This window comes from Oncorhynchus mykiss, chromosome 24 (genome assembly GCF_013265735.2).
Source record: "Oncorhynchus mykiss isolate Arlee chromosome 24, USDA_OmykA_1.1, whole genome shotgun sequence".
In the NCBI taxonomy this organism is placed as follows: Eukaryota; Metazoa; Chordata; class Actinopteri; order Salmoniformes; family Salmonidae; genus Oncorhynchus; species Oncorhynchus mykiss.
Window position 1 is genome coordinate 3595336 of NC_048588.1, and position 16238 is coordinate 3611573.

The 16238-nt window shown below is 43.8% G+C and overlaps 1 protein-coding gene across 1 annotated transcript in view; it reads right to left on the reverse strand.

The window, feature by feature from the left end:
- Positions 1-3803: 3803 nt before the first annotated feature.
- The window catches only part of LOC110503301 (prostacyclin receptor-like), a 43347-nt gene continuing 30912 nt past the window's right edge, over positions 3804-16238 (reverse strand). The window contains exon 2 of the mRNA XM_036961974.1: positions 3804-4600. Within this exon, the coding sequence (XP_036817869.1) occupies positions 4310-4600 (291 nt within the window). The 3' untranslated portion in view covers positions 3804-4309. The remainder of the gene's footprint in view (positions 4601-16238) is intronic.

The window sequence follows — 16238 nt, forward strand, 5'->3', positions numbered from 1 at the left end:
ACCTAAAACTTCTTACCTGGGAATATTTGAAAACTCATGTTAAAAGGAACCACCAGCTTTCATATGTTTTCATGTTCTGAGCAAGGAACTGGAACGTTAGCTTTCTTACATAGCACATATTGCACTTTTACTTTCTTCTCCAACACTTTGTTTTTGCATTATTTAAACCAAATTGAACATGTTTCATTATTTACTTGAGGCTAAATTGATTTTATTGATGTATTATATTATTATATCATTCAGTATTGTTGTAATTGTCAATATTACAAATATATATATATTTTTTAAAATCGGCCGATTTATCGGTATCGGCTTTTTTGGTCCTCCAATAATCGGTAGTGGCGTTGAAAAATCATAATCGGTCGACCTCTAGAATATACTGCATCGTTGTTGTACTGCAACTACCTTTCCTACATGCTCTGCCTGCTTCTGAAATGATCTTTTGAGATGGCATATGGGGAAGTGAAGTTTTATGAATACTTTATGACTGCATATTTATACTTACTGTAAACCATAGGAGTGGCATTTCTCTTGCCAATGAGGTTTATTTCTCTATATTTCTAAGAATCGTAAACGTTCATGTCATTGTCCCCAGAGGCCATTTTTTTGTGTGTGCGACTGACTGGCAAGGTCCAAGCAGTTGTATTGTCTAAACCCCAACTAAACCAAAATCCTGTTTCTCTTGTCTTGTTCTGTTTTCCTTCATCTGTAAACACATAGTTTTGGCAAGTCGGTTAGGACATCTCCTTTGTGCATGACACAAGTCATTATTCCAACAATTGTTTACAGACAGATTATTTCACTTATAATTCACTGTATCACAATTCCAGTGGGTCAGAAGTTTACATACACTAAGTTGACTATGCCTTTAAACAGCTTGGAAAATTCCAGAAAATGGTGTCATGGCTTTAGAAGCTTCTGATAGGCTAATTGACATCATTTATGTCAATTGGAGGTGTACCTGTGGATGTATTTCAAGGCCTACCTTCAAACTCAGTGCCTCTTTGCTTGACATCATGGGGAAATCAAAATAAATCAGCTAGGACCTCAGAAAAAAGATTGTAGACCTCCACAAATCTGGTTCATCCTTGGGAGCAATTTCCAAACACCTGAAGGTACCACGTTCATCTGTACAAACAATAGTATGCAAGTATAAACACCATGGGACCACACAGCCATCATACCGCTCAGGAAGGAAACGTGTTCTGTCTCCTAGAGATAAATGTACTTTGGTGCGAAAAGTGCAAATCAATCCCAGAACAGCAGCAAAGGACCTTGTGAAGATGCTGGAGGAAACAGGTTCAAAAGTATCTATATTCACAGTAAAAACGAGTCCTATATCGACATAACCTGAAAAGCCACTCAGCAAGGAAGAAGCCACTGCTCCAAAACCAACATAAAAAAGCCAGACTACGGTTTGCAACTGCATATGGGGACAAAGCTTGTACTTTTTGGAGAAATGTCCTCTGGTCTGATGAAACAAAAATAGATTAAAAAAAATAATAATTAAATGTCAGGAATGATGAAAAACTGAATTTAAATGTATTTGGCTCAGGTGTATGTAAACTTCTGACTTCAACTGTACATGTGGAAAGGTACTCACACCATATAGTTTCAATCTTTATTTGGCATTTGAATATTTTTACATAGGAACATGTACAGCAACCTACACATAACACGTCTGTAACATGTATTCACTTAAACATTTGTTACAATTGATCCCAATACTGAAGAACATATCTGATACCGTATATTCTCAAGTGCAAGAAACCACACTGGAACACACGCTGGGCACGAGTCACATTATAGCTCCGGAAACAAAACCACCACAACACAACACACTCACATACACAAACACAACACCACACAACCATCCATACAACACAACTGAGGGAACACATAGAAACGTACACAAAAAAAGCACTTACCACCTGCAAACATAAACCCAGCACTCTTCACGCAATCACTTTCAGAATCTGAGTTTACACAGGCAGCCCAATTCTGGTCTTTTTTTAGTAATCAGTTTAGCTCTGAAAAATATCTGATGTGGAAATAACAGAATTGAGCTGCCTGTGGGACCACAGCCATAGTGACGGAAGAGAAAGAGGACAAAAAAAAAGCAACAACTTCAAACATCGTTTGGTGAGCTTTTTCAACTACGGAACTACCGACACAGAACTACATTCAAACAAACTCATACAAATGTCGGATCTGAATTTGATCACTGCACCGTGTTAAATGCAGATGAGCTTCGTGATTTGCATAAATTCACTGACAACCCACACTGCCACGTGGTTATATTAACAGTATTGCACTTTTCATGTAGCCTACTTTTGGCCAGCTAATAGACTAACCACTGATCAAGCAACATTATGGACTAAACGTTCAAATCCTGTGGCTGCAGGATTATTTTTGGTATGACAATATAGGTCAAATGAATTAGCTTGATAAGAAAGAGAGGTACCATCTTGCGTGAGTACACAAAGGAATGTTCATACGATATATTGTACAACAGAATAGCGCCATAGACACAGGTCTTTCTCAATGAGCCCATAATACACCCCAGCTTTGATTGCCTACGACAGCGCATTGACGAAGTGTTGGACGCAAAGGTCTGGAAACTGAGACGGGGGTTTAAGACATGACACGTGCACATGCATAGGATCCATGATCCATTCAGCCTTTCAAGAAGATAAAGAGATTGGCCTGCATTAAAACTTGACTCTAGATCCAGGGGACATGCATACAGAGAGAGAGGCCGTCACGCTGTATGAATGTGACCTGCTGTGACCTCGTACTTGACCTCGCAGGCCTACATTCTGTTTTCGCTACATGGACCAGTGCAGCGAAACAGAGCGTAAGCTGCATCCCACACTTCAATGATGTGACAGATCAGACAGCCATGTGAAGAGCTAAGAGTTTAAGAGGGCAAAGGGGCTGTCGATGAAACACAGCATAACAAATCACATGTTACTCGTTCGTGCATGTTGATGTACTACACTGTTGTTGATGTCACATGAAGTTAATGACCTGATTTCCTTGGGCATACGCACGGGCATATTGTCTGTTTTTGATGTATCGTGTTTTACATTTACAAGATGTGAAATAATTCAGGAAGTGAGGAAATCTAAATTCCATCAGGTCGTAATCGTGCACACGACCATACCATCTTTGGTAAGCAAACAGAATGATTAGTAGATTTTTTAACAGGAACATTCTCGCCCAGTTTGGAAATGGTGTCCAGTGATACCTGGACAGAAGACCTAGTGCAAAAAAAAATCCTGGGTTTCACCGGGTTGTTATATACAGCGCCTTCAGAAACTATTCACACCCCTTGACTTTTTCCACATTTTGTTGTGTTTCAGCCTGAATTTAAAATGGATGATGATTTTTGAAAACGTTTCAGATTAAAAGCTGAAATGTCTTGAGTCAATAAGTATTCAACCGCTTTGTTATATGGCAAGCCTAAATACATTCAGGAGTAAAAAAAAGTCTTAACAAATTTGCTTAACATAATAAGTTGCATGGACTCACTCTGTGTGCAATAATAGGGTTTAACATGATTTTTACCCCACACACAATTATCTGTAAGGTCCCTTAGTCGAGCAGTGAATTTCAAACACAGATTCAACCACAAAGACAAGGGTTTTCAGATGCCTCACAAAGAAGGGCAATGGAAAGATGGGTAAAAAAAAGCAGACATTAAATATCCCTTTGAGCACGGTGAAGTTATTAATTACACTCTGGATGGTGTATCAATACACCCTGTCTCTACAAAGATACAGGCGTCCTTCCTAACTCAGTTGACGGAGAGGAAGGAAACCGCTCAGGGATTTCACCATGAATGCTGACTTTAAAACAGTTACAGAGTTTAATGGCTGTGATAGGAGAAAACTGAGGATGGATCAACAACATTGTAGTTACTCCCCTCCAGGGCTGGTTGTCCATAATAAATCCCTCTTAGTGGTCCTCTCCTGCATACATTCAGTACGGAGCAAGAGTTTCTGTCATTTTCAGTTGCTTTGAGTTAAGTTTTCAGTGAGTTTAAAGGCACAATCAATCACTTTATTCACTCCTTTGCAGTCTTTTTGTACAGCACGGCCATGTATGAAATATGTAGCTCATGCATCAGTATACGCATATGCATTCTAGTCAATAGCGGATAAGGTACCTCCTGTAAGAGCTGGTGGTCCACAAAGCGAATTCTCCAAATCCTCTATCCAGAACCCCTTCCCCTATTGTCTGCTCTCCCACATACATACATCCATAACTCCCATCCTCTTTCCTGCGCCGGGTCCCACCCCTCACATCAGAGGGGCCGGCTGGAGTATAGTTTGGGCTGCAGGGAGACGGAGGGTGAGGGCTTGGGAGACTCCCTGTGGTCGTCAGGGGGTAAGGAGAAGGTGCAGTGGGCCGTGTTCTTCACCGCTCCCCCCGTAAAGCGGCAGCGCAGCAGCGAGCGGAGGTGGCGGAACACAGACTTGCGGAAGATGATGAAGACCCAGGGGTCCACGATGGGGTTGAGGGCCTGGAAACGGAACGCCAGCAGGTTCTCCTGGTCGTCACCCACCGGCTCGATGGCATTGGCGAAACCGGTAATCTGAGGAGAGTTAAATACGAAAGAGTTCAGTTTATTAGGATCCTCAGTAGCTACTCTTATTGGTCAACATAAAATGTTACATACATTTTATGTGTAGGGAGAGATACAGAAAAGTGCTGGGGGTGGGGAAGAGAGTAATAAGCGGGAGGCAACAAGAGCGAGCGAGGAGTAAGGACAAGACCGTGTATAAAAAGGCTCGTATATATGACAGGACAGAATGAGACAGACAGACAGACAGAATGAGACAGACAGAATGAGACAGACAGACAGACAGAATGAGACAGACAGACAGACAGAATGAGACAGACAGACAGACAGAATGAGACAGACAGAATGAGACAGACAGACAGACAGAATGAGACAGACAGACAGACAGAATGAGACAGACAGACAGACAGAATGAGACAGACAGACAGACAGACAGACAGACAGACAGACAGACAGACAGACAGACAGACAGACAGACAGACAGACAGACAGACAGACAGACAGACAGACATCCTGCCCACAGAGAGCAGCTGGCTAAAAAGCATCTCAGCCGCCCCATTCCAATCCCCTTATTTCCTGTGATGTATTCAACAAACAGTCTCATAATTGATTACGTGGCCTGGTGGAGTGTTATTGTGTCACAGTGTCAAATGTTTCCCTGTTGCTAAGGCCTGGGAGTGAAAAGTAATAACCCAAAAGACGGAATGGGAGCAGCCCAGGGACTATTACAGGCCTGAGCTGTGCCAAATCCCCATGCAGGAGGGAGCAGGAACAGCGCTCTCTCCTCCCCACCATGGGCTAAACTAGCCAGAACAGACACGATGTCCTGTAATGCACTAACAGACATGGGAGAGGATCAAAAGGCAGAGAACATTGTGCAGACACTGTATTTGCGTTGCCATGTCGCCACAACTACAGACTAGAGGTCGACCGAATAATCGGAATGGCCGATTAATTAGGGCCGATTTCAAGTTTTCATAACAATCGGAAATCTGTATTTTGGGCGCCGATTTGCCAAATGTTTTATTATTATTTTTTACACCTTTATTTAACTAGGCAAGTCAGTTAAGAACATTCTTATTTTCAATGACGGCCTAGGAATGGTGGGTTAACTGCCTCGTTCAGGGGCAGAAAGACAGATTTTCACCTTGTCATCTCGGGGGACTCAATCTTGCAACCTTACAGTTAACTAGTTCAACGCAATATAACGACCTCTCTCTCTCTCGTTGCACTCCACAAGGAGACTGCCTGTTATGCAAATGCAGTAAGCCAAGGTAAGTTGCTAGCTAGCATTAATCTCATCTTATAAAAAAACAATCAATCATAATCACTAGTTAATTACACATGGTTGATGATATTACTAGATATTATCTAGTGTGTCCTGTGTTGCATATAATCTGACTGAGCATACAAGCATACAAGTATCTAAGTATCTGACTCTGCAGTGGTAGGCAGAAGCAGGCGCGTAAACATTCATTAAAACAGCACATTCGTGCGTTTTGCCAGCAGCTCTTCGTTGTGCGTCAAGCATTGCGCTATTTATGACTTCAAACCTATCAACTCCCGAGATGAGGCTGGTGTGACCGAAGTGAAATGGCTGGCTAGTTAGCGCGCGCTAATAGCGTTTCAAACTTCACTCGCTCTGAGCCTTGGGGTGGTTGTTCCCCCTGCTCTGCATGGGTAACGCTGCTTCGAGGGTGGCTGTTGTCGTTGTATTGCTGGTTCGAGCCCAGGGAAGAGTGAGGAGAGGGACGGAAACTATACTGTTACACTGGCAATACTAAAGTGCCTATAAGAACATCCAATAGTCAAAGGTTAATGAAATACAAATGGTATAGAGGGAAATAGTCCTATAATAACTACAACCTAAAACTTCTTACCTGGGAATATTGAAGACTCATGTTAAAAGGAACCACCAGCTTTCATATGTTCTCATGTTCTGAGCAAGGAACTGGAACGTTAGCTTTCTTACATAGCACATATTGCACTTTTACGTTCTTCTCCAACACTTTGTTTTTGCATTATTTAAACCAAATTGAACATGTTTCATTATCTACTTGAGGCTAAATAGATTTTATTTATGTATTATATTAAGTTAAAATAAGTGTTAATTCAGTATTGTTGTAATTGTCATTATTACAAATATTTATTTTTTTATTATTATTATTTTTGTATTATTATTTTTTAAATCGGCCGATTAATCTGTATCGGCTTTTTTGGTCCTCCAATAATCAGTATCGGCATTGAAAAATCATAATCGGTCGACCTCTACTAACAGACACATGACAAAATGAACTGATATTTCTGTAGAAATGTAGTAGTGCCTTTTGGAGGGAAGGGAATCCCCAAATTGCACAAAATGACTTTAGCGAAAGAGTCACTTGTCACACACACACACGCGCGCGCGCACACACACGCACACGCACACGCACACGCACACACACACACGTTATGTTTTTCTATCCTTGTGGGGACCAAAAATGTATTTCCATTCAAAATTAGTCCTAAACCTAACACTAACCCATACCCTAACCCAGGCCCTAAACCTAACCACTAACCCTTACCCTAACACAGACCCTAAACCTAATCACTAATCCATACCCTAACCCAGGCCCTAAACCTAACCACTAACCCATACCCTAACCCAGGCCCTAAACCTAACAACTAACCCTTACCCTAACACAGACCCTAAACCTAATCACTAATCCATACCCTAACCCAGGCCCTAAACCTAACCACTAACCCATACCCTAACCCAGGCCCTAAACCTAACAACTAACCCTTACCCTAACACAGACCCTAAACCTAATCACTAACCCATACCCTAATCCAGGCCCTAAACCTAACCACTAACCCATACCCTAACCCAGACCCTAAACCTAACCACTAATCAAATCCCTAACCACTAACCCATACCCTAACCCTAAACCTAACCACTAACCCATACTCTAAACCTAACCACTAACCCAATCCCTAACCACTAACCCATACCCTAACCACTAAACCATACCCTAACCCAGACCCGAAACCTAACCACTAACCCATACCCTAACCACTAACCGATACCCTAAACCTAACCACTAACCCATACCCTAACCCTAACCACTCACCATTTACCCTAAACTGAATTGTAGACCTAACCCTAAACCTAACACATAAGCTTAAAATAGCCTTTCTATTTAACTATCCTTGTTGGGGATTTTAGGTCCCAACAAGGATAGAAGAACCAACGTACACACACACACACACACACACACACACACACACACACACACACACACACACACACACACACACACACACACACACACACACACACACACACACACACACACACACACACACACACACACAGAGAGCATAGCCTCTCTTCCCTCTCACGAGGACCCTTATTTCCTCTTCAAAGCTGACAAACCTCACTGTTGCAGGAAAGCTTCCTAATTTAAGGACTAACGATGGCTACGTGGGACCACAGCTCATGTAATTCATTACATTCATGGGAGTGGAGGATCAATTATAAATGCAGCAGGTTTTCCCTGATTCAATTGTTGATCCCATGGCTTGGTTCTGGGCTGCACTGTCATTTATTCATTCACATTGAAAGGGTGGCCTACTGTAGGGGTGAAATATGTGTCATCCATTGGAGCACGCTGCGGGATAGTGAAGTAAATCTACCATTACTGCCATTACTGTAGCCCCAGGCTGAGTTAGAGGAGGTATATGTTATATGGGCTGTTCTCTGAGTCTGAACAGCGGCAGTAAGGTTAAGGGTCAGACACATAGCTCCCAAGGCAGTAGAGAAGTTAAGAGGCCCTATACTGTACAGGCTGACAATTGTGGTCCTCTGTAGTTCAGTTGGTAGAGCATGGCACGATGCTAGAACAGGATAGTAGGTTTGATTCCCGGGACTACCCATATGTAAAAAGATATATATATACACTGCTCAAAAAAATAAAGGCAACACTAAAATAACACATCCTAGATCTGAATGAATGAAATATTCTTATTAAATACTTTTTTCTTTACATAGTTGAATGTGCTGATAACAAAATCACACAAAAATTATCAATGGAAATCTAATTTATTAACCCATGGAGGTCTGGATTTGGAGTCACACTCAAAATTAAAGTTGAAAACCACACTACAGGCTGATCCAACTTTGATGTAATGTCCTTAAAACCAGTCAAAATGAGGCTCAGTTGTGTGTGTGTGGCCTCCATGTGCCTGTATGACCTCCCTACAACGCCTGGGCATGCTCCTGATGAGGTGGTGGATGGTCTCCTGAGGGATCTCCTCCCAGACCTGGACTAAAGCATCCGCCAACTCCTGGACAGTCTGTGGTGCAACGTGGCATTGGTGCATGGAGCGAGACATGATGTCCCAGATGTGCTCAATTGGATTCAGGTCTGGGGAACGGGCGGGCCAGTCCATAGCATCAATGCCTTCCTCTTGCAGGAACTGCTGACACACTCCAGCCACATGAGGTCTAGCATTGTCTTGCATTAGGAGGAACCCAGGGCCAACCGCACCAGCATATGGTCTCACAAGGGGTCTGAGTATCTCATCTCGGTACCTAATGGCAGTCAGGCTACCTCTGGCGAGCACATGGAGGGCTGTGCGGCCCCCCAAAGAAATGCCACCCCACACCATGACTGACCGACCGCAAAACTGGTCATGCTGGAGGATGTGCAGGCAGCAGAACGTTCTCCACGGCGTCTCCAGACTCTGTCACGTCTGTCACATGTGCTCAGTGTGAACCTGCTTTCATCTGTGAAGAGCACAGGGCGCCAGTGGCGAATTTGCCAATCTTGGTGTTCTCTGGCAAATGCCAAACGTCCTGCACGGTGTTGGGCTGTAAGCACAACCCCCAGATTTGGACGTCAGGCCCTCATACCACCCTCATGGAGTCTGCTTCTGACCGTTTGAGCAAACACATGCACATTTGTGGCCTGCTGGAGGTCATTTTGCAGGGCTCTGGCAGTGCTCCTCCTGCTCCTCCTTGCATAAAGGTGGAGGTAGCGGTCTTGCTGCTTGGTTATTGCCCTCCTACGGCCTCCTCCACGTCTCTTGATGTACTGGCCTTTTCTCCTGGTAGCGCCTCCATGCTCTGGACACTACGCTTACAGACACAGAAAACCTTCTTGCCACAGCTCGCATTGATGTGCCATCCTGGATGAGCTGCACTACCTGAGCCACTTGTGTGGGTTGTGGACTCTGTCTCATGCTACCACTAAAGTGAAAGCCCTGCCAGCATTCAAAAGTGACCAAAACATCAGCCAGGAAGCATAGGAACTGAGAAGTGGTCTGGTCACTACCTGCAGAACCACTCCTTTATTGCTAATTGCCTATAATTTCCACCTGTTGTCTATTCCATTTGCACAACAGCATGTGACATTTATTGTCAATCATTGTTGCTTCCTAAGTGGACAGTTTGATTTCACAGAAGTGTGATTGACTTGGAGTTACATTGTGTTGTTTAAGTGTTCCCTTTATTTTTTTGAGCAGTGTATATATGCACGCAGGACTGTAAGTCACTTAGGATAAAAGTGTCTGCTCCAGTCATATATTACGACCCAGGTGACTTCTCAGTGAGCCGTGACTTTGAGAGCTGGTGACAGCCAGACTAATATATTACAGCCTCTCCATTGTTGGCATTACAAGGCCTCTAAGAATGATGGTTACAAACTAGGAGCCTGTTTAACAGTGATAGATGAATACATAATTAAAAAAAAAAAACAGTTTTATGGTGACAGTGTCTGGGTGGGATGTCACACATCAGGCACACTGACACACACCTAGTGATTGTCAACTCACATTTGGATTTATTTGTAACCTTTATTTAGGTAGGGGAGTCCCACTGAGGTCTCTTTTTTTTTTAAAAGGAGCCCTGCGTTGTAAGACCAAGCAATTATACATTCAAGGCACAAACCTAGGAAACACACAAAGAAGAACAGACCGCAAAAGAAACATCAAAAAGAAAAGAAAACGCAGGAAATGTGATTTGGATGTGTACTGTGAAAGAAAGCTTAATATGATGTTTGTTGCTACGCGCTGCCAAAGCGTCTCACAAACAACACTGCTTCAGCTACCACCTTCTCCTTGCCACCCAGCCACATATGGCTCTCTGGGCAGACCTGGTATCCTTTAAAAGAGACACAAATCACGGGTGCTGCCACCGAGTGTGGGTTTAGAACGCAGGATAGATGTGAGGCATCAGCCGCTGGTTAAACATGCTCCATACTGATGAATGTGTGTGTGTGTGGGGGGGGGGGGGGGAAAAGGCATATACAAGAATAATAAAACACACACGCGCACACCTAAGGGTGTATCTACCTGGGTACAGTCTGTCTGTGCGGGTGCAGATCAGAGAGGCATGGATACATTATAGGCCATTTAGTACTGGTCTTTGCTATCAGGAAATAGGCCCCATAATGGACGTCCATAGCGGCCTATTAGTCTCCATCTTGGCTCCTGGATGACTGTTTCTCCCCTTCCCCTCAGATCCTGTTTCAATGGGAGGATAAAGTTCTGCGTCTGCACACCCCAGAGATAGCAAAGCAGTGGATCCCAGAGAGAGAGAGAGAGCGAGAGAGAGCGAGAGAGAGTGAGAGAGAGCGAGAGAGAGCGAGAGAGACCGCATCATTCTTACTTTTTGTTTGACATGCAACTCCATGTGAAAACAACCACATAGAGTACCACTTCCTGTTCTCATACATACTTTCTGTGAACAGTCTTGATGATACGGTGTTAGTTCGCAGTCCAATAATGACTTCAGTTGTTCCTGAGAATGAGAACACAAAGTAACGTTCCTGTGTTTTCCTCCTCCTTCCCTCAGCCTGTTATTACAGTCCATCCTCTGAACACTACAGTCCATCCTCTGAACACAGGCTGAATTTAATTGATTTAACCTTTATTTAACTAGGCAAGTCAGTTAAGAACAAATTCTTATTTACAATGACGGCCTAGGAACAGTGGGTTAACTGCCTTGTTCGGGGGCAGAACAACAGATTTTTATCTTGTCAGTTCAGGGATTCGATTTAGCAGCCTTTCGGTTACTTGCCCAATGCTCTAACCACAAGGCTTCCTGCCATCCCCTAAATATACTACAGTGAATACCACAGTACAGTCAGCAAAAACACTACAGTGAATACTATAGTATTTATACCATGGTTTACTATAGTATTTTTTTCGTGCTGGCCCAACACTCTAACCACTAGGCTACCTGCCGCCATGAAAGGTCACAAAGAAGGGCAAACTTTTGCATCAATGCAGGCGCCGCCGCAACCCCCCCCCCCCCCCCCCAAGCCCGGAGACTTGGACTCATCCAGGGGAGTCATTCCTGTACAGTGAACGTTAATCTATGGTGGTCCATGGAGGTCATTCTATACCCTACTCTAGGAAGCCCGATTGCCTGAGAGTTTTATCATCAACTTAGCACTGAGGAAACGGTGTGTGTAAGGTAGCTGGACTTTGTATGATCAACACCCATTTGAACCCTATTCCCCACAGCCAAACCATTATGGAGAAAAAACATCTAGATGTCTAGCTCTCAGACAATGTGCGTGTGCCGTCTGCGTGCGCGTGTGAATTCTATCTGTGGAATCACTCGGTCTGTCAATATCTTCCGTCTGTCCACCAAAATTAGAACCAGTCCACACAATCCTTTTGTCATCTGTCTGGGGAATCATTGTGTGTGTGTGTGTGTGTGTGTGTGTGTGCGCACGTGCGTGTGCGCGTGCATGTGCACTAAGAAAGCCCAAAAGGGCTACAGAGAGACTTCAATGCAGCCATTAAGACTGTACAAGTGCTCAGCAGGCTTCTGTGTATTGACTGGTAACAATAGGAGAGTTATTTACCCGGAAGGCTCAATCCCCAGGCGGTGACTGGACCTGCTGCGTACGCGCCGGCAAGGAAACAAAGCTTTTATCAAAGTATCCAACTACACGATACATAGGTGACCTGTTCAAGCGGTTGTATAAAGCCTCTAATGTACCCTTACTGGAAAGAGTATTATGCTCTGAGGAGGGGTGCATCAGTTCTAGAGGCAAGCACAATGTTGACCAGGCAGGCACCATGAGACACAGCCCATCAGGGCCTGTGGTCTGTTCATAACTCATACCGAGCCTGGCAACCATAAGAGATACTGGGCATCGCAGACCAGAGCTAACACAAGATTGATATCTCTTCTGTCAGAGGGCAACTTCAGAAAGAGAGAGGGAGAGAGCGGGAGATTGAGGGAGAGGGAGGGAGAGCGTTCTCCTTCAGCTCATCCTCAAATGGTGATGCCTCACCCCAGCAATCGAGCTCCATTGTCATCCTGTGCTTTTCTTGGCAACTATCTGCGTGTTGTTCATCATTATCTCATAATTACCCTTGTATGTTAATCATTGTTACGCAGTCTTTCTAACAGATGACTACTGAAGTAACAAAGAACAGATGTGTGCCAGGAAATATGACACTTTCACTGACTTTACACACACACACACACACACACACACACCCATGTTTTGTCCCACCACAATGTTTTTGAAAACATCTACTTAAGTCTTGTTTTTCGAGCCCTGAGAACTTGTATGCATGCATCCGCACTCACACTTACACACGTACACACACAGCCACACACGAACGTGACGTCACACTCAGTGAGTTAAGGAGTGGTGGTGGCAGCTTGGCTTGACATCTTTCCATCCGCTCAGACTAACCCCTCTCTAATTGTGGTCCTCTTCTTTCAGGTCCCTCTCTCTTTCTTCTCCCCTCATCCACCCACCCGCACTCTGTTTCATTCCCCATCTCTCCCCTCCTTTACAAGTCTCTCCATCCTCTCTTGTCATCTCCTGTTTTTCCATTGTTGCCATTATCATGATCTCCCCTCACAAGCTCAACCCTCTCTCCTCTCCTTCCACTCCCACGTTCTCTCTCACTTGCACCTCGGTCTGCTTGCACTCTCCCCTTCAGAAAGCCAGAAAGCTCCTGTTCCGGTACCAAGTCCTCTTTCGTTACCACTAAGGGGAACTGAGGGCAGGTGTTGTAAAAAAAAAAAAGGCTGTTCACGTGAAGCAGCATGTGGCCCGATACACAGCACAAACACCGTCTGACCCATAAAACAGACAAATAGAGACTGAAAAGTGCTGCATTTGCTGTGTAGCAGCCAGCCCAGAACCTGCTAATATAGAGGCCATATTAAAGAGGAAGTCAAACTGTAGCCACTGTGTCACTGTGCTGGAGTCCCCACTCTCAGACGGCGAAAGAAGACGACTGGATAGGCTGAAAGCACATCTAGCCATGTTGCAATGTCAATAGAAGGTTTCAGCAATAGGCTGAGTAGGCGTTTACCGCTGGATCTTCTCTGGGCCCCCCCCCCCCCCCTAAGAACCGGTGTCTATTGTTTTCCTGAAAGACTCCTTCACTCACGGGACGACGATAATTGGAGAACGAGGAGGCACAAATCACATCCAGAAGGAAGGATGTGTGACTGAGTGACAGAGAATGAGGGAAATGGGGCAGAGATCATAGCCCATCTTCTCCAGCTATACATGGTGGGACTGGGACCGACAGACAGAGAACGGAAGGGACAAGAACAGACCAGGAGTGACCAGGACATCCTCAACAGAGGGCAAAACGCGATTTAAAAAAAAATTTAACACTCGGAGGAAGCTTGTCCAATAAAAACGCTCATATTTGTTTTGTGACTGAAAATGCTTTCTCCCGTTTTGTGCCCAAATTAGACCAGAAGAAACCTGGCAGGAAATAGCAGAAATAGCAGAATGTTTGTAGGGTCACAGAGGAACACTAGACCTTTCTCCAGAGTCCCTTCCTCTGTAGCATAGAATCTCTAAAGATAGTAAACCCTGTGGTGAGGATTTCTGACTGTCACTCTGATGTACAACTGTGATTACCTCGCAGGTACATGTCTTTGCATGTCTTTTACTATTAAAACTGTTGGCACGTGAGAGAGGCAGGTAGCATGTGATGGGTTTATGTTACACCACAGAGACAGCACGAGCTGTCACTGTAGCCACTTCACAAGCCCTGACATGTAGACTCTCGTTAGGATTCTCTGTGACGAATGGCTTCCAGAACACACCAAACGACCTTCCTGCACATAACCTCAACACACTACTACAAACCTGGGGTAATACAGGGGCGTGTGAAGTAGGACACACCATAGCAAAATGTTTTGAAATGCTCTGCAACAGGAAATTAACATTGTTGTTTCTTATTTGAGTAGTTTCGGTAGCATGTCCCCGTTTCACGCAGTCTCCAAACGTTTTCTCCCTACTGAACACTAACCAGGGTTATCTTTAGGCCTCTTCAGTATAGCAACTGCAACAGCCACCCACTGACAGACTCAGTGACAGGGCTGCTCCAAAACATGTGCTAGAGTTGTTGGCATTGGGCTGGTCGTCAGAGAGTTTTCCCTACAACTAATTGATGAGTAAACTTTACGGCCGTTTCACATGTTCGCTCAAATTAGAGACAGCTACAAATGTAAACAAACCAAAAAACCCTATGAAGAGTGAAAGGACGAGTGAGAGAGAGAAACAGACAGAGCAAGGCTTCAGGGCTTGGCAGGCCATTTGTTGTGGTATGCAGAATACATGATCGACTCAATAATTTGGCAGGGCGCGTTGACTAGGGAGAGAGCATGAAAAATAACCATATGTGGTAGACTGCTTCTACTTCAGGGATATACTGTATTGTCTCTGTGCTTTTGGTTTCATGGTCATATCCACTTACCTCTACTACTCCCTGCCCTTGCTGTCTTATCAACACTAAGAGGATGCACATATCTGAAAGTTGACTAATGTCTTATACAGTATGTGTACTCTATATTCAAAGAAAAACAAGTCAGAATTTCATCTGGTAAAAGGGAGGAATGCTTCCACCCACTTGGCACAGATGTCAATTCAACGAGTTTCCACTGTTAGTTGAAAGTCATGTAATTGAGAAGACATTGAAACAACGTTGATTCAACCAGTGTCTGCCCAGTGGGCCGTTTCTTTAATCCAGATGGGACGAACTAAACTCATTACTTTATTGGCACAATGTTTATATTCTGTTAATTTATTCTCAAACAATGTTGTTGACCTGTTGTTGACCTTGTATGTTGTCAAAGCATAAATTGTAGAGAGAGAGAAAAAAAAAACACTTCAAAAACCCCACCTCAAACTTGTATCTCAAACAGACCATTTCAAAAAAGCTTGCTATTCCCTCATGATGTCAAACTTCTGAGGAGGATGAGCTGGCCAATCAGCAGTCTACTCACTTGAGTATTCTTAATGACCGGTATACGCCCACCTCATTCTGTCGTTGGGGTACGCCCACACCATCCAACACAGAAATGCTGCTTTTAACATGCATAGTCCTGCTGCCAAAAGACCAAATCCAACTCCAGTGGCCTCATGGGTGGAATGTTATTAATATTGGTCATAATTCATCAACATTATTTCAAGAAAATCTGGTGTTTCTATGTCAAAAGTTAAATATATATATATATATATATATGTCAGTCTTCTGTGATGTACATAAAGTGTAATATTGGGATGCAAACTCAAAGTGTAATACAACTCTTTATCTGGCCTGGTACAGGTGTCTTCTTTTTTTAAGCCCATAACCATGAGGTGTATACTTTTGTTTCAAAGTAGAATTG